The 23,714-nt window shown below is 46.0% G+C and overlaps 1 protein-coding gene across 25 annotated transcripts in view; it reads left to right on the top strand.

Annotated features, from left to right (window-relative positions):
- Nucleotides 1-23,714, top strand: part of ANK1 (ankyrin 1) — a 246,513-nt gene that overhangs the window by 80,952 nt on the left and 141,847 nt on the right. For 5 of the 25 annotated variants that reach the window (XM_005563190.4, XM_065519141.1, XM_005563182.4 and 2 more), the window contains exon 1: nucleotides 17,009-17,119. The exons of the other annotated variants lie outside the window; for them this stretch is intronic. In XM_005563190.4, coding sequence (XP_005563247.2) covers nucleotides 17,093-17,119 — 27 coding nt within the window. In that variant the 5' untranslated portion in view covers nucleotides 17,009-17,092. Of the gene's footprint in view, nucleotides 1-17,008; nucleotides 17,120-23,714 lie in introns of those variants that run through there. 25 annotated transcript variants of the gene reach the window in all.

The following is a 23,714-nucleotide window of genomic DNA, read 5'->3' as shown; positions in this document are numbered from 1 at the left end:
AGGCTTATTTTATGTTACATTTGCATGGAAAGCATTATCAAGTAGGAAATGATGTTTAACCTTCTTTGAGTTATGTGGATATATGTTATTACATGCAATTCCTAGAAATCTGCTAAGTTCTGATAAATCAGTCATGATTCTAGTTGTTATTTTAAGATGTTGTTTGCCATGGAAATACAATGAATAATAAAACAATAAAATAAATAAAAATTTAAAAATAAAAAATAAAACAATAAAAATAAACAAATAGCTTGTCAGGTGCATCATTATTATAATGAACTCTCTTCTGATCTTTAACCATGGCTATTTTAAGTCTTTGTCATCCATTTATTGTTTTACTTTAATTCTCTAAAAGCTTCTTTAAGGAGATTTACAGAAAACACTCTGACAAATATTTTGGAATACAGGTTTCTGATAACTTTAAGATCATACCATGAGACTGCATAGTAATCTCCAGAATTCTAGTAAGGAAACTGGTAGATTCATGAAACTGCTAATAACATGAAGCAGAATAAGAACTAATTACATGCAACTGAATGAGCCCAGGAGGAATACTTTTTTTTTATTATTATTATTAGGCGGAGTCTCGCTCTGTCCCCCAGGCTGGAGTGTAGTGGTGCGATCTCGGTTCACTGCAAGCTCCGCCTCCCGGGTACACGCCAGTCTCCTGCCTCAGCCTCCTGAGTAGCTGGGACTACAGGCGCCCGCCACCACACCCGGCTAGTTTTTGTATTTTTAGTAGAGACAGGGTTTCACCATGTTGGCCAGGCTGGTCTTGAATTCCTGACCTCGTGATCCACCTGCCTCGGCCTCCCAAAGTGCTAGGATTACGGGCATGAGCCACTGTGCACGGCCTCTATGTGGCAATATAGTTCTTTGCATAAGTTTAATAAGAATCTGTTCTTGTAACGGGACACAATTGGAAACACTGATTATGTTACCAATGCTTTGACTGGAATGTCACATTTTATAATATGCCAGACAACTTTAAGGACCTAAGGTTGACTTTATGGAGCCAATGAAGCCCTTGAAAAACAAAACAACCGATGTGGTACCTTGAATCCATGGTTCATATGGTAACATTAAAGGTGGGTAAGAAATGTCACTTCTTGGCAGGCCCAGGAACCTCAGGATATTTTAGGGATCTTGAAAAGAGAGGAATTCACCCCAATCTACAGGTATTACAGACAAAGTTTGATGGCAAGTCCTTTGCTTAGCTTCCTAGCCTTAATAGGCTTTTAAAAGTCCAATCTGAGATTCCTTATTAAAAGTTTCAGAAAAACAGACTTCAAAGAGCTTATATGATCAATCACTATTCTTGCTGCACTTTTGTAAATGCTCAGGCCAAGTTTAAGAAGACTAAAGTTATTTTGCAGATATATTAGTCTTGCTGTAATTATTTTTGGTAAAATTGGAGGTGACTGTAAGAAAATCCATGTTTCAGTAGAAACTATAGGGTACCTGTTGTTATATTCTGGCCTTCATGTTCCTTGAGATGTTTATCTACCTCTAAACTGGACTGGAACCTGAATTTCCTTAATATCTGGCTATGACTCTACAAGCTAACATTTCAGAATTTCTCCCACCTTTCTGACTTGGAATCACTAAAAACAAAAGTTGTCCATTTCCGGAAGCCCTGCAAGCTGAAGCCAGATAACCTGATGTGAACTTTGGAGAAATCATTGCAACATCTTATGTATGGATAACCTTTGTGCCTATTGCCCTGTGGGCCACATAGACCACCAGAGACGTTCAAACTGCAAAAGGTGCTTCGTTATAACCCACAATCTAGAAATTTTCTCAACTGGCTGCCCTCCAGACTCAGAAATTTGGTTTATTCTCTCCTCCAGTTATTAACTTACATTTTCCTTTTGTTGCCATAGAAATGACTCTTTGGTGGATTATTGGACAATCTACCAACTCAGTTTCTGGACTAAAAAACTTCTTGGGAGAGTTTCAGCCTGTCCGGGGCCTGTTAGGAACCGGGCTGCACAGCAGGAGGTGAGCAATGAGCCAGGAAGCATTGCTGCCTGAGCTCCGCCTCCTGTCAGGTCAGCGAATGCATCAGATTCTCATAGGAGTGTGAACCCCATTGTGAACTGTGCATGAGAGGGATCTAGGTTGCACACTCTTTATAATTTAACTAATGTCTGATGATCTGAGGTGGAACAGTTTCATCCCGAAACCATCTCCCAACCTCCGGTCTGTGGAAATATTGTCTTCCACAAAACTGGTCCCTGGTGCCAAAAAGCTTGGGGACCTCTATTCTCTGGTGTTATTTCATGCTGGTTATTCTAAGAAACTACAGACACAAGAGTAGCTCTAAGAAGTTGTCCTTTTGTCAAGGAAATCTACATCTATAAAGGAAACCTACAGTAATGAAAGTATCTTTATCAGGAAGAGGACTGCTCTAGACAACTTTTACTTTTTATCTGCACAGCAGGACAACCTTTGCTGACCATGCATTTCCTCCGTTGACCTTCCATGGCTGGCCACTGCCTCCTCCTGGAGGCCCCAGGACCTTCTTCCTTTCTACAGCTTAGGACACTCTATCAGTTTCAAACATCCGACCCTTGAGTCTCATATATTGTGGGATTTCCATGCATAAGTAGTATATAATTATTTTTTTTCTCCCTGTTCATCTGCATTATGTCAACTTAATTTATAGCACAGCCAAAGAACCTAGAACAGTGGAGAGAAGCCATTTTTGCTCCCCTGCAGACAAAATGAAGGAAAGTGAAGATATTTGAGTTGGATGATGATAACGAAGTGATTTGGAACTCATGGAACAACTATACATTAAGTGGGTTACTTGATGAATTAATATCAGCCTCAAGGGAGAGCTTTAGTGATGTGCTGCTGGGCCCCATCCCTGGCCATGTACTGATTAACATTCCAGTTTACAGTTGCCTGCAGACATAGCAAGCAGCTTCATTTAATTCTCAGGGAGCCGGATCATTAAATGTATTCAGATGAGTGGAGGCTATAATTGCTCTTTGTCTTGTGTTAGGACATATACAGGTATGTTGTCACCACCTCTGAAAGATCTTGAGAAACATGGACAAACTGAAAGTACAGTCAGAGAAATTAACCATAATAATGATAACAATAGTTACATGTACTGAGCGCATACCACATGTGAGCACTGCGTTGAGTATTGCACTGGCACAACCTCACGGAGTCCTCACAGCAGCCCTGTGAGGCAGACACTATTGGCAGTCCCACTGTGCAGCTGGACACACTGAGGTTTGGGAGGTTCTGTGCTCTGGCCTCTGCAGCACAAAGACTGGTGGAAGGGTCTGGCCTGTGGCCTGGAGAGGGCAGTCTGAGTCAGGGAGGGCAATGCCATCCTATGTGTGGATGAAGGCTGAGGGGAAGGCTGTGGGTTTATTCCAAATGGAGCTGATGCACAGAAGTGGAAGCAGAAGGTAGGAGCTGCGGGGCAATGGCAGCTCCTGTGTGAGGAGGGACTTCGAGTCTTCTGAAACTGCCTTTGCAGAATTCTAAGTAATGAGAGAAAGCTAACGTGACTGACTCCATCTTGCTTCTAATCTCATAGGCTAACTTATTTCTTGTTTTGTTTTTTGCTTATTCTGGCATGGAGGCCAAGATAACTATGAGAGGAATTTAGTTTATAGTTAAACTTTGAGGCAAGGAAAACTGAAACCCCAGCTCCCTTCCTCGGAGCCTGAAGCTGCATTCAGGAAACAAGGTTTGAATTACGGTAGAGGCTTGAACTTTGCTAAAGGATAGGCAGAGTTAAACAATGAGCTGCCATGCTTAGCTTGTTTTTCTATAAATTGTGTACTGCCCCAGGGTCATGCAACCAGGGTAGGCAGGATTTATAACTTCTCTGACTATCCCTAGAGATAACATCACTACTGTGAAACCTAAAGAAGGGGCCTTTGAGATATTTTTTCAGATTTAGCATTTCCTCAGACCAAGAACCCCAACCTGGTCTTGAGACCCGCACCCGGGAACCGACGCACCTGCGTGAAGACGATTTTAGGCACCTCTGTGATGCCATCCATTGCTTCAGTTTCCCAGCCCCTGCCTGCCAAAGTACCCTTAAAATACCCCGGCCTCCGAATTTCTGGGGAGACAGGTGTGAGAAGTTTCTCCCGTTCTCTTGGCTCTCCCGGCCCTGTGGTCATGAGGCCTGCCTTTGGGGCAGTGCCTGTTCTCAGCACATTTGGCTTTCTGGGCAGCGGGCAAGATGAACCCATCCAGCTGTTACGCTTCGGCGGCACATTGCTCTGGAAGGCCAACGAGAGGCTGCACAGCTCCTCCTCAGGGATGCCAGAAGAGGAGTTCCACCCTGGATGACTCAGAGATGCTCTGCTCCTGTATGGCCCGATGGACCTGCAGCCACTGCTTACAGACAGTGGGTTTGCCAGCCACTAAAGAGCCTTCACACGGCTTCAGGGCAGCCTCAGCAGAGGGGCCACAGATGGCTTCACCGTGGAAACACGTTCTTTCTGGGGAGGTCAGATTCACGGCCTGAGGGGTGCAGGAAACAAGCTGGAGTGGCCATTGCCCGAGCTTTCCCTTTTTTGGGGGGAAATAGAAAATAGCCTTCAACGTTTACACCTCCTGACATGAAACCGCAGATTCGCTGATTCTTCAGCTAATTTGTGCACATTCAGCATTTGTCAGTCTGACAGACTTTCCTCCCCCAGAGCCACCTGGATTTAGGAAATGCCAAGCTATGAATAATCAGGCCGACCTCGCCCAGGTCTGAAAGCAGAAAGGAAAGAGTTTGGGCGTTTAAATGCCCTTCAGGTTGGAGAATGACCCTTCAACAGGATGTTTTACGTTTTAAACTTTATAATCAGCAAATCAGGGGTAAAAACGGAATTTAGGGGAACCTGAAGCGAAATTCTTTTCATTCTCTCTCTCTGTCCCCCCTCCCCACTACCTGCATATAACATGCCCTCCCCACATCTGTGGATCCCCGTGGCTCACAGTAACATGACAGTGGGAGAGCACAAGCCATCAGTTAACCCGAAACAACAGGACTGATTATTTTCACAAAGTAGGAGAGGCAGAGCACCTAGGGTTTAGTCAGAAGAATGGATTCCAGCCTCAGTCGGTAATTAGCTGTAGGATCATGGGCAGTGCAGTTTAATGTTCTAAGTTTCAATTCTTCCCTATTTTTTTTTTTTTTTTAGAGACAGGGTCTCACTATGTCACCTGGGTTGAACTGTAGTAGCACGATCATAGCTCACTACAGTCTGACCTCCTGGGCTCAAACGATCCTCCTGCCTCAGCCTCCCAAGTAGCTGGGGCTACAGGCATGCACCCCCATGCCTGGCTGATTAAAAAATATTTTTGTAGAGGTGGGGTCTTGCTGTGTTGCCCAGGCTGGTCTTGAACTTCTGGCCTCAAGTGTTCCTCCTACCTTGGCTCTCAAAGTAGCTGGAATGACAGGCGTGAGCCACCATGCCCAGTCCCAATTCCTCCCTTTGTAAAACAGAAATAATAACAATTTTTCATGATAATTGAAACTCCAGGACGGTTTTGAGTATCACACACCATAGTGCATGTTGACGCATTTGCTAATTGCTCTACGTTATTTCTATAATGATTATAAGATGGAGACCTCCTGCTGGCTTGGAAGTGTTCACAGAGCTGCGTATTTGGTGTAGATGTAGTGTTTGTTTTATGGATCCTCAAAGGATTGGGATAATTAGCTAAATAAATCTTGGCTAAGCCAGCATGTGTAAGGTAGTCATGCCCTTAGCTCAGTAACATGTACAAAAAAGACCCGTAAGGCATGAGATCGAAGTGGAGATTAAGAATGACTCCCCAGTAAAGGAGAGTCACCTGGGGAAGTGTGAGCCCTGGACGAACCACACTTGTGTGGTCACCTGGATCTGGCCATCCACAGGCAAGAACAAGACTTGCAGGGCAGTCATGCAACTGGGTGACTAGTGGGGATGATAATCCTATAGCAAAAAGTTAAAGAATAATAATATCAAATACCCTTTGCCAGCACAGTGCAGAGAAACACTCATTTTCTGGTTGGAAAATCTATAATGCCAATAAGGCCTCAGAAATGTTCATAAGCTTTGACTTCAGCCAGTCTAGAAAATTATCTGGGAAAGATCTTAAGGAAATAGTCACATTCAAGAGCACAAAATCTTAATTGTAACATTGTTTAAATTAGCAAAAAAAAATTAGGAAGCATCTATGTGCAGCAGTAGGGGGTGGATTAAATGAAACAGCAAACATTCTTTTTATTTTTATTATTTATTATTATTATTTTTGAGACAGAGTCTCGCTCTGTCACCCAGGCTGGAGTGCAGTGGGCATGATATTGACTCACTGCAACCTCTGCCTCCCAGGTTCACTTGATTCTCCTGCCTCAGCCTTCCAAGTAGCTGGGATTACAGGCGCCAGCCAGCAGGCCTGGCTAATTTTTGTATTTTTAACAGAGACGGAGTTTCACTATGTTGGTCAGACTGGTCTCGAACTCTGACCTCAAGTGATCCACCTGCTTCGACCTCCCAAAGTGCTGAGATTACAGGCTTGAGGCGCTGTGCCTTCCTTACAACAGGTAAGTGGCATGTCCCAGGTTCCATGGCCTAAGTAACAAAGACTTGCCCAGGACTGAGACCGTCTTACTCCAGTGCTTTTCTCTAGACAAGGAGCTGTCAGGACAAGTTGCTGTGGAATTGAAACAACCCCATGGGAACTCACATGTGATCAGAAATTGCATGGTGGGTCTGCAGCGGTGGGCCGGAGCGGTCTGAGTTGGTGCAGCAGGTAGCCACAGGGCGCGGCACTCATAGAGGAGGTGGGGTGTCCCCGGCCCTGGCATGCTCTGCAGAGAAGACCCTTTCTGGGTCTGGGCTTAGAGCAGAGGGCTGCCGACCTTGGGGCTGGCCAGGCACGGTCTCCACAAGGAGTCCTTCTCTTCCTCTTTCATCATCATCTCTTCTCCCTCCTCCTCCTCCCCTCCTCCTCTTTCCCTCCCTCCTCCTTCCCCCTTCTTTTGTCCCCATTCCTCTCCTCTTTCTCCCCTCCTCCTCCTCTTTGTAGAGAGAAACCCAGTCCTCCTTCTCACTCCCTTCTTTGGCTCCCCCTTGTAGATGCTGGGAGAGAGGGAAGTTTTGGAGACATGATCTGGCTTTCTTCAATTAGCATCCTTTGAATACTAATATTTTACTCTCAGATTTAAAAACAAGACAGAGGAAGTCAGTGCCCTAAGATTTCAAATATTATCTCAGAGGGGATCAGAGATTTTATGTGAAACCGCCCGGCCTCATCAGTGTCCTCTTCATCATGACCACTGCCACCACCAGCACCGTGCAATCCATCCAGGACACCAACCCCTCTTCAATGCCATTTCCTGTCAACTCCTAGGGATAGTCCTGCTCACAGATACAAGGTGCGATGTTGAACCAGCCATTCACAGAAAGAAGGTGAAAGGGCCATGACAGACAGGGCAGTACAGACTCTCTGTTTCCAATGCTGGACTTGAAGGGAGTATAAATTAACATAAATAAACTACAAGTGACTTGAAGCCACATTAGAGTCTTATCTGGGAGGCAATACAGTGTCATGGTTAAGCATGAGACTTGGATTGAAGTCTCCATTTGTCACTGGTTCTGTGACCTTGGTAAGCCTCTCTCTTGCCTTGGTCATCTAATCAGTAACAGGGGGGTTATCACAGTGCCTGCCTCATCAGACTGCTGGCCTCATGAGTGAATAATGATGCAGAACTCTAGACCGGGTCTGTTTTCTTCACCCATTGCATACCTAGTACTATCGCTGGCACATAATAGGCACTTGGTAAATATTACGAGAAAGACAGATGAGTGAATAAATGAATGATGAACAAATGAATGAATGAGAACATAGTAAGTGCTTAATAAATGTTAATTATTAGCATAGTGAAGTATCTAATTCTTCCATCCCCTCTTTTTCTCACATCTGTGAATGGTAAAACTGTTAGCAGCAGGAGCATGATCCAATGCAGGCATAACCAGGGATTTCTGAGGACAAGAAGGGCCTGAGACATCTATAAACTGGATGATCATCATGGAAAACCATTGAGAGTGGAGTCTGTCACAATCTGCTCTCTTACAACATTGTGTTGCTTTTTTCTTTTGAGACAGAGTCTAGCTCCGTCGCCAAGGCTGGAGCGCAGCGGCACCATCATAGCTCACTGTAGCCTCAAACTCCCAGGCTCAAGTGATTCTCCTGTCTCCCGAATAGCTGGGCTTACAGGTGCCATCATGCCCAGCTAATTTTTGTATTTTCAGTAGAGACAGGGTTTCGCCATGTTGCCCAGGCTGGTCTTGAACTCCTGACCTCAAGTGATCTTCCCTCCTTGGCCTCTGAAAGTGCCAGGATTACCGACACGAACCACTGTACCTGGCCTGTGCTGCTTTTATATTATCTTTTTCCTCCTTTTTTCCCTTTATCTTGCTCCTTTTTATACACAGTAGTGCAAAGAACAGGGGATGCATGAACTTTGCTCTGGAAAGATCCTGGACAAATTGTGTTATCTCCCTAGGCTGCCATTTTATTCTCAAAATGAGGACATGGGCGCCATCACTCTCTGAGTTCTTGTCCAGTCTATCATAGTCTGGTTCTGTGATTTTTAAAAAATAGCTTAACGCCAAGGTATATTTGAGTGCCTAAACTTGCAGTTTCAAAGTGTAGCCTGGGGACCCAGGGAGCTCCCCAAAGACCCTTTCAAGGGGTTCTAGGGTCAAAATTCTTCACAATACAGCAATGTTATTGGAATTTTTCACTTTCTCTCTCTTGGAAATGTAAAGGATATGAAAAGCTCATTAATATTCTTTGTGATTCCACTCTGTAACCAGCCTTTAAGAAATTACCACTTGCTGAGTTTTTATGTGGTATACAAAAGAATTTCACAGTTAACTGAAAAGGCTATTAAAGTACTCTTCCTTTTTCCAGCTACATATCCAAGTGAAGCCAGATCTTCATATACCTCAACCGACACAACCTATTCCACCACATTGATGTAGATAGCAATATGGGAACGTATCTGTTTTTTCTTAAGCCAGACATTAAACAAATTTGCAAAAATGGAAAGCAGTGACCCTCTTTGCACTGATTTTTTTTGGAAAATATAGTTATTTTTCAGAAAAATATGTTGTCTATATTAATGTGAAATTGGTTTATTATGCTATGTTCAAATGAACTAATATATACATAGTTTTAGAAACTCTCAGTTTTAATTTCTGATATAGTATATCTTGCTAGATATAACTCACATTTAAGAAGGAGCTCTATGGGGCTGGGTGGAGTGGCTCATGCTTGTAATCTCAGCACTTGGGGAGGCTGAATCAGGAGGATCGCTTGAGCCCAAGAGTTCAAGGCCAGCCTGGGCAACATAGTGAGATCCTGTCTCTACAAAAAATAAATTTAAAAAATTAGCCGGGTGCAGTGGCACAAGCCTGTAGTCCCAGATACCTAGAGGCTGAGGTGGGAAGATTGCTTGAGCTCAGGAGTTCTAGACTGTAGCAAGCCATGATCGTAATAATGTGCCCCTATCTGGGTGACAGAGCAAGAATCTGAGAGAGAGAGAGAGACAGAGAGAGAGAAAGAACTTTATGAGAGAGAGAGAGAGAGAGAGAGAGAAAGAGCTCTATGACAGCGAGAAAGACACACACACACACACACACACACACACACACACACACAGAAAGAAAGAAACAGCTCTATGGGGTCCTTAATATTTTTTAATGTAAAAGGGTCCCGAGATCAAAAAGTTTGAGTTCCATTCAACAATATTCGAAGTTTACCAGAATGAGTGGGAGTTTGTCCTTGAATTTTTAAAAAATTAATTAAGCATCTGTTGTTTAACCTCTTAAAGCTTTTAGTTCCCCCACCCTTCATGTAGACTTTTAAAAAAGACTGAGGTCACTTCTCTGTTTTCATCGTGTTTTGCCTGAATGTGGGAATTTCACAGCACTCTAAGCCAGTGCCGAGCAGATGGAGATGTGTAAGGTTTAAGCGAATGAGAATCAAGTTTTCAGAATCTGGAATATGTTCTAAAATATTGATCTCTTAAACTCGTAGCCTGAGCAAACATTTAACATTAAATAAAGTAAATCAGTAATCTCCCTCCCATAGTTACCCTCTCATTGAAAAAGACCAGATTATTTTGCAGGCAATTAATTAATCCCTCTCATAGCCAGGGAAAGAAACCAGCCAACTCACCTTGTGAGTTTAGTATGGTATGATACTAAAACTGGAGACAATTTAGGAAAATAAAATGATAGGCCAATGTGGGGGTTTTAAATATGTACATATTCTTCAATATACTTCCCTTGGACAATTCTGCTGCCGTTGAGGGTGGGCTGGTTTAGTGATTTGCTTCTAGCAAATAGAATGTGGCAGAAGAAGATATCACATGATATGTGATGTCTAGACTAGGCCATGATAGCCTCGTGGCTTCTGACTTCTCTCTTGGGTCACTCTGGGAAAAGCTAGCTGCAGTGTAAGAGGATGGTTGGCAGTCCTATGGAAGGTCCATGTGGTGAGGAGCTGAGAGCTTCTGTCAGCAGCCATAGGAGGATCTTGGAAGTGAATCCCAGCCCCAGTTGGGCCTTCAGATGACTGCATCCCCAGCTGACATCTTAATGGCAACTTCTTGAGAGATGCTGTGCCAGTACCACCCAGATGAGTTGCCCCTGAATTCTCGATCCACAGAAACTCTGAAATACTAAATTTATGTATTTTAAATCAGCACAATTGGGGGCTACTTTGTTATGCAGCAGTAGCAAAATAAAATAGCCAATATAACTTATGAATATACAGGTGTAAAAATCCTGTAGAAAATTCCACAACTCTAATTCAGTGGTGCTATATTACAAATAATTCATTATGACCAAGAAGGGTTTAATTCAAAAATGGAAGGATAGTTTAGCATTAGAAAAATCTATTAATGCAGTGTACCACCTTCACAAAAAAGGAAAAGAAAAATTTGGATTTCAACATTCATTCATGATTAAAATTTTAATAAACTGAGACTAGAAGCTAACTTCCTTAACTAATAAAAAGATATTCACAAAAGTCCTACATAAACATTATACTTAATAGTAAAACTTTAAAAGCAGCTCCATTTAAGTCAGCAACTAGATAAATGTCCTATCACTGTTTCCGTTCAAAAATATATTGGATATCTTACCCAACATAATAGAGCAAGAAAAGCAAAGAAGGGGCACAAAAACTGTAAAAGAAGAGAACAAAATGTCCTGATTTGTGAATAATAATTGTCTACAGAGAAAAATCAAAGAGAATCATCATCAATGTTTTTGAAGGCTAGTCAAGTGAAGCAGTGGGGATGGAGAAGGGACAAATAAATCTGTAACTGAATGTGATCAATTAATTGTAAACATCACTGCACTCGGACCAGCCAGGGACAAACTATGAGACCTCATAAAAGAGCTCAACAAAATTTCTGGCTACAGGCTCAAGATACAAAAATTTATATATCTGTAGACTGTAACAACCCAATAAAAATATCAAACAAGAGGGCAAAGGACCAAGAGAAGCTTTGATGCTTTTTTTTCTCTCTCTCTCCCTCCCTCTTCCCTTCCCTTCCCTTCCCTTCCTTTCCCTTCCCTTCCCTTCCCTTCCCTTCCCTCCCCTCCCCTTCTCTTCCCTTCTTTCTTTCTTCTATCGTCTTTCTCTCTCTCTCTCTCTCTTTCTCTCTTTCTTTCTTTCTTCTTTTAGATAGGGTCTCATTTTCATTACCCAGGCTGGAGTGCCGTGGCATGATCATTGCTCACGGTGGCCTCAATGACTTCCTAGGTGATCCTCCCACCTCAGCCTCCCCAGTAGCTGGGACTACAGATGCGAGCCACCATGCCTGGCTACTTTTTTCTATTTTTAGTAGAGATGGGGTTTTGCCATGTTGCCCAGGCTGATCTCGAACTCCTTGGCTCAAGTCATCGGCCTCCCAGAGTGCTGGGATGACAGGCATGGGCCACTGCGCCCGGCCGTTATGATGCTTTTCTAGAGGAATAAGCAAGGAGACTTCCTCAACAATACAAAGACTTATTACAGACAATATTAAAACTTACTATAAAACGTATTATTAGTTGCAGTGGCAATGAAGACAGTATGACATCAGTACTGAGATAGACTTACAGGCCAATGGATCATAGACTCTCCAACAGACTCATGCATGTGGAGACTTAATAAACGATGAACATGACACTGCAGTTCAGTGGGGAGAGGATGGGCTATTCAATCAATGGTGCACAGATATTTCATTATCCACATGGTAAAAATCAGAACTCAACTCACATCATACACAAAAAAAGTCAAGTGGATTTAAAGACCTAAATATGAGAAAACTATAGGCTGGACGTGGTGGCTCACACCTGTAATCCCAGCACTTTGGGAGGCTGAGGCAGGCAGATCACTTGAAATCAGGAGTTTGAGATCAGCCTGACCCCTGTGGTAAAACCCTGTCTCTACTAAAAATACAAACATTAGCCAGGCGTGATGGCGAGTGCCTGTAGTCCCAGCTACTCAGGAGGCTGAGGCAGGAGAATTGCTGGAACCCGGGAGGCGGAGGTTGCAGTGGGCTGAGATGGTGCCGTTGCACTCTAGCCGGGGCAACAGAGCAAGACTCCATCTCAAAAACAAAACAAAACAAAACAAAAACCCTATAAAAGAAATATAATACAGAAAAAAACTGTATAAGCTCAGGGTAGAAGTGGACTTCTTAAATAAGACAAAAGAAACACAAATCATAAAGAAAATGATTGACATATTTGACACATTAAAATTGACATTGGTTCATCAAAAGATACCATTTTAAAAAGTGGAAAGAGCTACACACTGGGAGAAGATATTTTCAATGCACATAACTGAAAAATGATTCGTATTCAGACTGCAGAGAACTCCTCCACCTCGATAAGAAAAAGCAAACATCACAGAAAAATGGGCAAAAGGCTTGAATAGTAATTTCATAGAAGAGGAAAAGTAAATGGCCCATAAACATGTGAAAAGATGCTCAATCTCATTAGTAATCATGGAAATACAAATAAAAAGCACCACGCCATACCATTTTATACCAACCAGATTGACAAAAATGTTAACGTCTGACAATACCAAATGTTGCTGAACTTGCAGGGCAACCACATCACCCTGCTATTGAGAGTGTAAATTGGAAAAGCCAATTTCAAAAACAAGTCGGTGTTATCTAGTAAGAGGGAAGATACACATACGGTACAATTTAGTAATTCTCCTGCTAGCATATACACTAGAAAGATCTTCCACACATGCACTGGGAAGCTTTTATAAGAATGTTCATAGCAATAATGTTTCAATAGGAAAGAGTTGAAAACAGCTCAAATTCCATTAGCAGTAAAATGGATAAATATTTGTGGTCTTAGCAACTCAGGAGGCTGAGGCAGGAAGATTGCTTGAGCCCAGGAGTTCAAGGCTGCAGTGAATCATGATGGGGTCACTGCACTCCAAGCCTTGGTGACAGAATGAGATCCCATCGGGAAAATAAGTAAATATTGTGTACTATTTGCCTTCAATGGAATATCACACAGCAGTGAAAAGGAATAAATGAATCCTGGCTGAATTTCAGGAACATCATGTTGTAGCAAAAATGCAAAGAGAAAAATTCACACGACATAATTCTATTTATTCACAGTCAGAAAACATGGCAAAACTAAACAAGACATTGTTTGAAGATACAACCATAAGGTGAAACACCGTCTCTACTAAAAATACAAAAATTAGCTGGGCGTGGTGGCACATGCCTGTAGTCCCAGCTACTCGGGAGGCTGAGGCAGGAGGATGGCTTGAACCTGGCAGGCAGAGCTGAGATCGCGCCACTGCACTCCAGCCTGGCGACAGAGCGAGACTCCGTCTCAAAAAACAAAAAACAAACAACAATCATACAACCATAAGTGGCAAAACTATAGAGAGAAACAAGGGATGATAAACACAAAATTCAGGATAATGTTTCCATCTCTGTTGGGGAGGGGAGCACAGCATGAGGTTGATGGAATCCCATGAAAGACTGGGGCATTAGAACCCAGAGCCTCTTTGTTAGCTGGGTCATGGGTGCATGACAGTATTGGTTTATTATCTTTTTGATGCCTTCCAGATGGGTATAAATATAGATGGGGAATGTGTATTGGCTAACTGTGAACTGAATTAAAGTGTTAATCTAATGCAAAATGGTGCACATGGCCTCCAGACCCTAGATCCAAATGGTTTGGGTAGAAACCTGGCACCGCGTCTTCTTGAGTAGCTCTCTTAATCTCCCCGTGTCTCCGTTTCTTCACAACGACTGGATCTGACAAGAGTGGATTACAGCGAAATTATAAGGGTTATATGTGATACTTAATATTTTGTCAGATGCTTAAAGCAGTACCTGGTACCAGGAAAGCACTATAAATATGTTAAACAAAGGGTGGGGGCTTGTGAAGAGGTTTGGGGGAGTGGAGGGGAGCACTGAATTTTCGAGGCATTCTCATAAACCGGGAGCAAAACTTTAAAGGCCTGGCACTGCACTTCCAGTGTGGGGACAGCTTTTGTGGCCCTCTTTCAGAGACTGGGGGGAAGCAAGGTATTCTGTGGCAGATAACTTGGGAAGTTCTTCGGGCAGTCTGTTGATGAAGGGAGGGACAAATGTCACTCCAATTCACAGTCCATGACATGCCTGTCCTTAGTTCCTTGTCATGGGGGGAGCTGCTTCCAGGGGTGAATTTGGGGGTCTCAAGCACTTCGTGAGTCCGGTTCACTGAAACCAAGCTGCGTGAGTAACCAGCCCAGCTCCTTCTCACCTGGGTGTTCGCCTGCCCCCGAGCACACCTGGCCTTTTCCTCCGCTTCCTGTATCCAAGGGAGAGGAGCCTTATGTTGCCTGAGGGGACCTGGTTCTGGGGTTAAATTCTGAAATGATCTGGTTCCCAGAGAAGCTGTGCTGGCCTGTCTCAGGCCTGAGGGACTGGGGAGGCACCATGTTGCCACCAGAAGCACTGCAGAAGGAACTAGCAGGATCCTAAGCTTTGGAATTATACTCTCTTCCTAAAGGACGTTTCCTACATCATGTGACACTCTGTGTTCATATGCTGGTGTTCTCTCTTCTGAGTGTGGGAACTCCAAAGAGAAAAATATTGTTCCTCCTCTTCCCTGGATGGTGAAACGGCTTCTAGCTTTCATCACTCCTGCTGGTGACAACCGTAGGTTTGTTCCAGAAGCCGTTACTGAGCACTTGCTGTGTTCCGAGTCCGCTATTATTTCAGCCTCATTCTTGCCCCCGAGTGGGGCGCAGGCCATACTGCCCCTTCATGAATGAGCCTGGCCCAGTATGTGTTGCCAAGTGAGATCATCTGTCCTTCGGGGAGGCTGTCTGAAATCATGTCTAATGTGACCTGCTTCTTTTACATTTTTTAGCTTTCTGGCTCCCTCAAAACAAACAAACAAACAAACAAAAACAACAAAAATAGCCATTGTTTTGAGTCCAAGTGCTTCAAAAGGCTCCTGCTTAAGGACTGTGCTGTGGTAGACATGGCGGTTCCTTCTAGCCCAGATGTGGCCTAGAACTGTGTCAGCTCTGTCAGGCACTAGTACCCAGGGAGATGGCCCAGCCCCTGTAGGGTGCGCTCCAGCTGCTGTGGGAAACACAGAGGGTTCATGAAGCCGATCTCCGTGGCATCATTCCGCAGCAGCTGTGCCCTCATGGCAAGGCTGGTTTGGTGCTGCAGGAAAGCTCTAAAGCCAGATGGCAGCCTTGTCAGGGGACCTGGACCAGTGTGGGCCCAGCAGGAGGCCAAGCACCATGTGAGGAGAGCTGGAGAGACCCTTCTCAGGTAAGACTGCACCAGCGGCCCCCAGCGGCGACACCCACCCCTAGAGGAAACCATGGAGGGAGACAGCCCCCACCTTAATGGCACCACCCCCAGGCTCCAGGGAGGCTGCCATGCCCCTGGCCCGGCAGCTCAGCTCGTCGGGGTCATCTGTTCCCTCTGCCAGCCACCAACTGCCATTCCAGGGCGTGGTATTCTCACTGATAAAGCCACTCTGGGCATACGTACACCTCATCCCATTGTTGGATGTGGACCTTGCAAAAGAAGGCTTCCTAGGCCAGGCCTACAGGAGCTTGGCCTGGGATGGTCCAGCCTGGCTGGCGGGCAGCCCCGACCTTCTGGCAGCTGCGGGACCGCCTGGGCGCCCCGCCACCCCAACCAGGGCCTCCTAGCCGCTATTTGTGGTGACTCACCTCTGGTTCCCAGGAACGTTGTTATTTTTGACCCTGATGTTATTAAGATTGTGCCCAGATTCCCTGCAAATCGTCCACTAAGCAGCATGGGGCCCTAGTGAAAGCACGCGGAGAACAGAGGGCCCAGGGTTGCTGGGCAGCGCACTCCGGAGGCTCCCCAGCCTTGGAGAGCTCCAGCCTCCCCCGGGGGTGGTGGGGAGGTATGGCCGGAAGGACTCCTGCGCCCCACACCCGCAGCGCCGACGGGGCGTGGCCCTGGCCCAGCTTTCCCTGGCTGCTCCCAACCCCGGGGCACCCAGGGCCCGAGCTGCCTCTACGAGCCTCCCCATCCTTGTGGGGGGCGGGGGGGAATCAACCAGGAAAGGCAAATTGTGTAGATGCCACTACAAAGAAATTCCCGCTTAACATTGCTTCCCCTGCACCCAGCAACTTTCAGACCAGCAGAAGAGGAGGTGCCCTGCCCGAGACTAAACCAGACTCGCTTCATTTACTACCCTGTCAGCGTGTGGCCTGATGGCCAACTCTGGGCTCTGAACTCAGCTCTCCCAGGCTGCTGCCGATGTCGGGGCACCCAGAGGTCCGCGCCGGCAGAGGCCTGTGGAGCGGGGCCGCCTGGGGTTGGAGGGGGAGGTGTTCTTGTAATCTGCGGTCCCCAGGCGGGCGCCACCCCTCCACCCGCCCGTGCCGGGAGCGCCCGGCCCGATAGCGCGCGCCTCCGGGGCCGATAAGGCCCTCGGGGGCCCGGCCCGCACGTCACAGGCCCCGCAGAGGCTGCGGGGAGTCCGCCAGCCCCAGCTGCTCCTCCTCAAGCCCCGACGGCCCCTCGGCGGGCCCCTGCTGAGGGACCGGCATGCCCTGGTCGGTGGGCTTCCGCAAAGTGAGTACTGGGCGGCTGCTCGGGTGGACGGGGGCGATGTCAGGAGGGGGCCACCCAGGCCGCTGCGGTGGACAGCACGCGGGCAAGGGCAGCTTTGCACCCCCCTGCCTCCCCGCGGCCTCCCTGCCTTAGCAGAGCGGCACATCGGCCTTGTAGCTGAAGGGAGCAGGTGGACTCTGCCCTACTAGCTCAAGCCAGTACATATTTTTTACATTCAGAGATTTGCTGTCAAATTGAGTTCCAACTACCTGGGTCTCTGAATTATGTCCTGTCAGCAACAGCGCTGGGGAGGGATGGTTTTTGGATTATAGTCCAAATCTATTGAGATCCTAGAAGCTTTCCTTTGAGTCTGCTAAACTGCGTTTTGTAGGTGTATCATCACAGGCTGCAGGGTGGGCCTCCCGGCTAGGTGGCTGTCACTGTCATTTGGAAGGGGACTTTGGCTTGTTTTCTCAAAGACCCACGGAGGCCGGTGGTCTCAGGGTCACACCTGCTCGGTTCTTTGGATTTATGTTGTTAATTCATGGCGGGAAAGACATCTACCAAGGAAGGAAAAGAGCGGTAGCATGGCCCTGGGAGATAGGCTCTCATGAATATTTTTCAAGTGATAACGGCGCGTTAGCAAGGCCAGCCCAGCCTTCTCGTTCTCCCTGTGTAGATAGGACCCGTCCTATCTCTGCCTGGCAGCACGGCCAGCCTGCACCATGTGTCAGTGTCCTGTGCTGGGTACGGTTCTTAGTTTGGTGATGGGTTCAGAGCCCAGAGTTGGCCATCAGGCCACACGCTGAGAGGGTAGTAAATGGACATCAGGCCACACGCTGACAGGGTAGTAAATGGCCACCAGGCCACACGCTGAGAGGGTAGTAAATGGCCACCAGGCCACACGCTGAGAGGGTAGTAAATGAAGCGAGTCTGGTTTAGTCGCAGGCAGGGCACCTCCTCTTCTGCTGGTCTGAAAGTTGCTGGGTGCAGGGGAAGCAATGTTAAGCAGGAATTTCTTTGTAGTGGCCTCTGCACAATTTGCCTTTCCTGGTTGATTTTTTTCCCCCTAAGGATGGGGAGGCTCTGTAGAGGAAGCTTTAGTTCCACCAGTGGCAAGCACTTCAGGTTAAGTTTGTAGAGTCTTTTTCCTCTCACCAGGCCACTCCAGGGCAGAGGTTCAGGGTGAGCCTTGGAGACCTGCTCATAGCCAACTTTGGAAGGAGGCAGGTGACTGCAGGTGTCCCGTGTAATGTGTGAACTGTCTTCAGACTCAAACACAAGTCTTTTGCAGGAATAAGGAATGGCCGATGGAAAAAACGGGTAAAATTAGCCTCCTTTCACAAACCAAGTCATAGCCTCAAGCCGCTTTTCTCTGTGTCTCAGTTTCCTTGTGTGGAAAACGAGTCTGCTGTGAGACTGAAGTGAGGTACTCGGTTATGAAAACATTAGCAAAGGGGACAGAGGCTTGAAGTTGGTTATTGTAACGATGATCCATATACTCAGCTCACTCTTGACTTTATGGGTCAATTATAATTAGTTTCTTCTCTGTTATTGGTATATAATAATTTACTTCTTTGTGGGATACATGTGAGTGTTTGTCTCACGCATAGAATGTGTACTGACCAAGACAGGGTATTTGGGGTGTCCATGGCCTTGAATGTTTATCATTTTTACATGTTGGTATCATTTCAAGTCCTCTCTTCTGGTAACTTTGAAATGTACACGGTATTGTTGCTATTACAGTATAGTCACCCTAATCTGCTATAACACCAGAAGTTATTTCTTCTCTCTAACGGTATGTTTGTACTCATAACCAATCTCTCTTCGTTCCCCTTGCCCCCCACCCACCCCTCCTGGTCTCTGGTATCTATTATTCTATTCTTTAGGTCCAAGAAATCAACTTTTTTAGCTCCCATGTATGACTGAGAACATTCAGTATTTGTCTTTCTGCGCCTGGCTTATCTCACTTAGCATAATGACCTCCACTTTCATCCACGTTGCTACATGATTTCATTCTTTTTCATGCCTCAGTGGTATTCCGTTGTGCAACTGTAATTAGTTTTTATATTTATTTATTTAATTATTATTATTATTATTATTGAGATAGAGTCTCACTCTGTCATCCAGGCTGGAGTGCAGTGGTGTGATGTTGGCTCACTGCAACCTCTGCCTCCCGTGTTCAAGCAATCCTCGTGCCTCAGCCTCCTGAGTAGCTGGGACTACAGGTGTGCGCCACCCTGCCTGGCTAATTTTTGTATTTTTAGGTCTCAGTCTCACCATGTTGGCCAGGCTGGTCTCAAACTCCTGACCTCAGGTGATCCACCCGCTTCAGTCTCCCAAAGTCCTGCGATTATAGGCGTGAGCCACTGCACCTGGTCTATAATGGTTTTTAAACCCAGGTTGCCACCTCTCACCCCAAAATGGTTCTGCCAGTGTCTCTGCAAAACCAGCTGACTTATTTTGAGATTAATCAAACTGAAATATATTTAGAAAAGCAGGTTTCAGTTGTTGTTGTTGAGAAAACGAACAGAGAAAATAGAGTGTTTTCTAAAGGTAAAGTGACTAAAAACCTTTGTCCTCGAGGTCTGTGTAACAACCTTTACGACCAGGCACGGTGGCTCATGCCTGTAATCCCAGCACTTTGGGACGCCGAGGCAGATGGATCATGAGGTGAGGAGCTGGAGGCCAGCCTGGTCAATAGGGGGAAACCCCGTCTCTATTAAAAATACAAAAAATTAGCCAGGCATGGTGGCGTGTGCCTGTAGTCCCAGCTACTCAGGAGGCTGAGGCGGGAGAATCGCTTGAACCTGGGAGGTGGAGGCTGCAGTGAGCCGAGATCATGCCACAGCATTCCAGCCTGGGTGATGGAGCGAGGCTCTGTCTCAGAAACAAACAAACAAAACAATCTTTAACAAACATTTATGAAGCACCTATTGTGTATTAGGTCCTGTTGGGGCACCAGAAATATGGCAGTGAATAAAACTGACAAAAACTCTGTCCTTGCAGAGCTTATTTCCTGGCAGGGAAAGGAAATAGACTAAAAACAAAATAAAGGAGTCAACTACATTCTGTTGAAAGGTGAAAAGTCAGTCCTGTTATTGAGGGAGAGGGAAGTGGGCAAGGGAAATAGGATGTGTGGGGAGTTCTGCAATTGAAATAGAGTGCTCTGAGACAGCCTCGGTGAGGTGCCATTGGATAAAGAGGTGAAGGAGACAGCCAGGCCCAACTCCAGAGGAAACAGCACATGCAAAGGTCCCGGGGCAGGCGTGTGTCATGGGATTAACCAGGAGGCCAGTGTGGCTAGAGCAGAGTGAGGCAGGAGGAGCAGGAGGAGGTGAGGTCGGAGAGACTGGGAAAGGGGCACAGGTGCAGAAAATACAGGGCTTTGTACATTGATATGGGGATTTTACTTCCGCCTTGAGCGAGATGAGAATCATTAGACGGTATTGGTATGATGCAAATGGCACCATTTGACTTCTACCTATATCTATGACTTCCTAATGCCTTTGAAACCAGGGATTCACATTTTGTAGGGATGGGCTACCAAATTAAACCACCTGATATAGTGTGGCAAATGGTGTTATCATGCAATTCTGATGCAACTGTTCTCAACTTGCTTCCCTCTGGGATACATAGGGCTGGTTGTTGACATTGTTCTGCATGACGTATTTCATGGCCATACCTGGGTATTAATAATCCCCCTCTCTCTTACACTTTCCTATTTAATGAGAAAATAGATAGTGCTATAGATGCTTCTTACTTAATAATTTACCACTGGTAATATTTAAAAGGAGATGGGAGCCACTATAAAATCACAATTCATATGTAGTATATGAACTTTTGATCACAGCTACAGAAGATCCTTCGTGGTCTTCTTGGGACCTTGGCATGGATAAAGCGGACCAAGGTTCTGGAGCACGAGCTGTCAAGAAAGCTTGGGTGTAAGCATGCAAGAGCAGCGCTGTGATAGAGGGGAACCTTGAATGTGTTCTAAGTTTTAAAAACTAGCAGTGGTCTTCTTACAGGTGGTCTCACTCCCTCTAATCCATTCTTCACACACAACCAAAGTGCTGTTTTAGAAGGGCAAATCTTACCACTTCTCTTTCTTGCTTTAAATCTTCAGCCGCTTCACAGTGTTCTCAGGACAGTGTAGACTCCTTCCTGAGATGCCTCCTGTCCTGATCCTGCACTGTTTTATTTTGTTTGTTTATTTGTTTGTTTGTTTGAGACAGGGTCTCCCTGTGTCACCCAGGCTGGAGTGCAGTGGCACAAGCATAGCTCACTGTAGCCTCCAACTCCTGGGCTCAAGTGATCCTCCTTCCTCAGCCTCCAGATTAGCTGGGACTATAGGTGTGTGCACCTCCACATTCGGCTAATTTTTGTATTTTTTGTAGAGATAGGGGTCTCACTATGTTGCCCAGGCTAGTTTCAAACTCCTGGCCTCAAGTGAGCTTCACTCCTTGGCCTCTCAAAGCATAGGGTTTACAGGCATGAGCCACCACACCTGGCCCTGGACTACTTCTTACTCAGCACTCCCACAATAATTGTTCCAGGACACTGTCAGTTCCTTCAACAGACTGCACTTGGAAATTTTTATATAATATTCAGAAACTCCACATGGGTGGGACTCGGGCTTGCCTTGTTCACTGCTGTGACCTTGGCACTTAGCACAGTGCCTGCCACTTGGTAGATGCTCATTAAATGTTGGTTGCATTCATGAACGAACAGTAAATTATTTGCAGAACACCTCGTGGTCGATGACTGCTTAGCAGTTTGCTCACAAACCTGTGATTGAAAATTATTGCTCTAGGGTTTGCGTGGATGCCTTTTTAGATACTCTGCTCTTGGGATTTTTTAAAATTCATAAAATAGTTTCTCCTTCCTCTGAACTCTCATTGCACTTTATCAGAACCTCCCTCAGGGCCCTCCTCATTTTCCACACCTCCCTGCTTATTTATATATATGTCATCCCTCCTCCCCGCTGTGAGCGGGCGGGAGGCGGGCAGCAGCTCCATCTGACTCATCTTTGAGTCACTTCCTCTTATTTTCCCTGGCTTCTACCAAGGTCTTGAACGTGGGGCTGAAAAATAGATTTGTTAAATGAATTAATTGGAAACCCATGAATGAGTCTGAGATCCTGCTTCTCCTTCACTTGCCCAGATCGTGAGCTTTGGCTGTTAGGAAAATGTTGGGCCAATTGATGTTGGGAAAATTTGGAAAATAAATTTGCAAGCTAGCCCCGTGCGGGAGTAGGTGGTCACAGCCTGACGCCCCTGCCGGCCGAGGGTTCTCGGCACAACCCAGCCTGGACTGCAGCCCTCTCGGGGCAAGTGTGGTGTTTGTCGTCACTCTCCGACAGGCAGTGACAACCAATTAGAAATCTAGTGAGAAGTGGCATTGTTTTTCCTGCTGCTTCTCACTCACCCTTGACCATCACCCTCCCCTCGGCTGCTGCTCTCTGAGCAGAGGTTGATTTATCTCCTGAATTTACAGTAGGGGCTCAGGAAGAAAAGCGCATTACAGGAGGAAGGCTGACTGCTGCTAATGGGCCCGGCTGAGCAGCTGCTGAAACCTATTGGCGTGTAGGGGAAGGTGGCGCAGGAATGAGACAGGGTGTGTTGCCTGTGCAGAAAACTTGTTTATAGACAGATTAGGAAAAACAAAGCAAACGACCTTCTGCCCCCAGCCTTTCTCTCCTATAGGAACTCCTGGAAGGGTTTTTCTTCCTGAGAAAGCTCTGGGCCCCCCAGTGGTGTCTGGAAGGCAGCAGGGAGCCTCTTGGCCCTCCCCCAGGGTGATATTGGTCAGAACACTGTTATACCCTTTCCAGAAGTGGGAAATGAAGCAATATTTTGGAAGAAAGGGCACCTGGTTTCAGTTTCCTTCAGAAAGTTAGTGCCTGCGCACTTTGGGAGGCTGAGGTGGGTGGATCACGAGGTCAAGAGATCAAGACCATCCTGGCCAACGTGGTGAAACCCTGTCCCTACTAAAAATACAAAAATCAGCTGGGCATGATGGCGCATGTCTGTAATCCCAGCTACTCAGGAGACTGAGGCAGGAGAATCACTTGAACCTGGGAGGTGGAGGTTGCAGTGAGCAGAGCTGCACTCTAGCCTGGAGACAGAGAAAGATTCTGTTCAAAAAAAAAGAAAAAGAAAAAGAAAAAAGAAAGTTAGTGCCTCCCAGTGGATCACCTGAGGTCAGGAGCTTGAGACCAGCCTGGCCAACATGGAAAACCCCATCTCTAAAAATACAAAAACTAGCCAGGCATGGTGGTAGGCACCTGTAATCCCAGCTACTTGGGAGGCCGAGGCAGGAAAATCACTTGAACCCAGGAGGCGGAGGTTGCAGTGAGCCGAGAGGGAGAGGCCGTCTCAAAAAAAAAAAAAAAAAAGTTAGTACTGAGGAAAGCTGAAAAGAGGCTGGCAGAGGCCCAGCCCTTCTCCACACCTAGGGGCGCAGCCACTGATTGAGGATGATGATGATTTGCAAACAGTGGAGCGGATTCCAGCTACTCAGAAAACCTATTAGCAGCTCGTGCAACCACCTGGTGCCCTCTGTCCTGCTCTCTGCCCACTCTGGCAACCTCTTCTCTGGGTGGGGGAGCTAGGCT

This window comes from Macaca fascicularis, chromosome 8 (genome assembly GCF_037993035.2).
Source record: "Macaca fascicularis isolate 582-1 chromosome 8, T2T-MFA8v1.1".
Lineage (NCBI taxonomy): Eukaryota > Metazoa > Chordata > Mammalia > Primates > Cercopithecidae > Macaca > Macaca fascicularis.
This window is presented reverse-complemented; position numbering and strand designations above follow the sequence as displayed.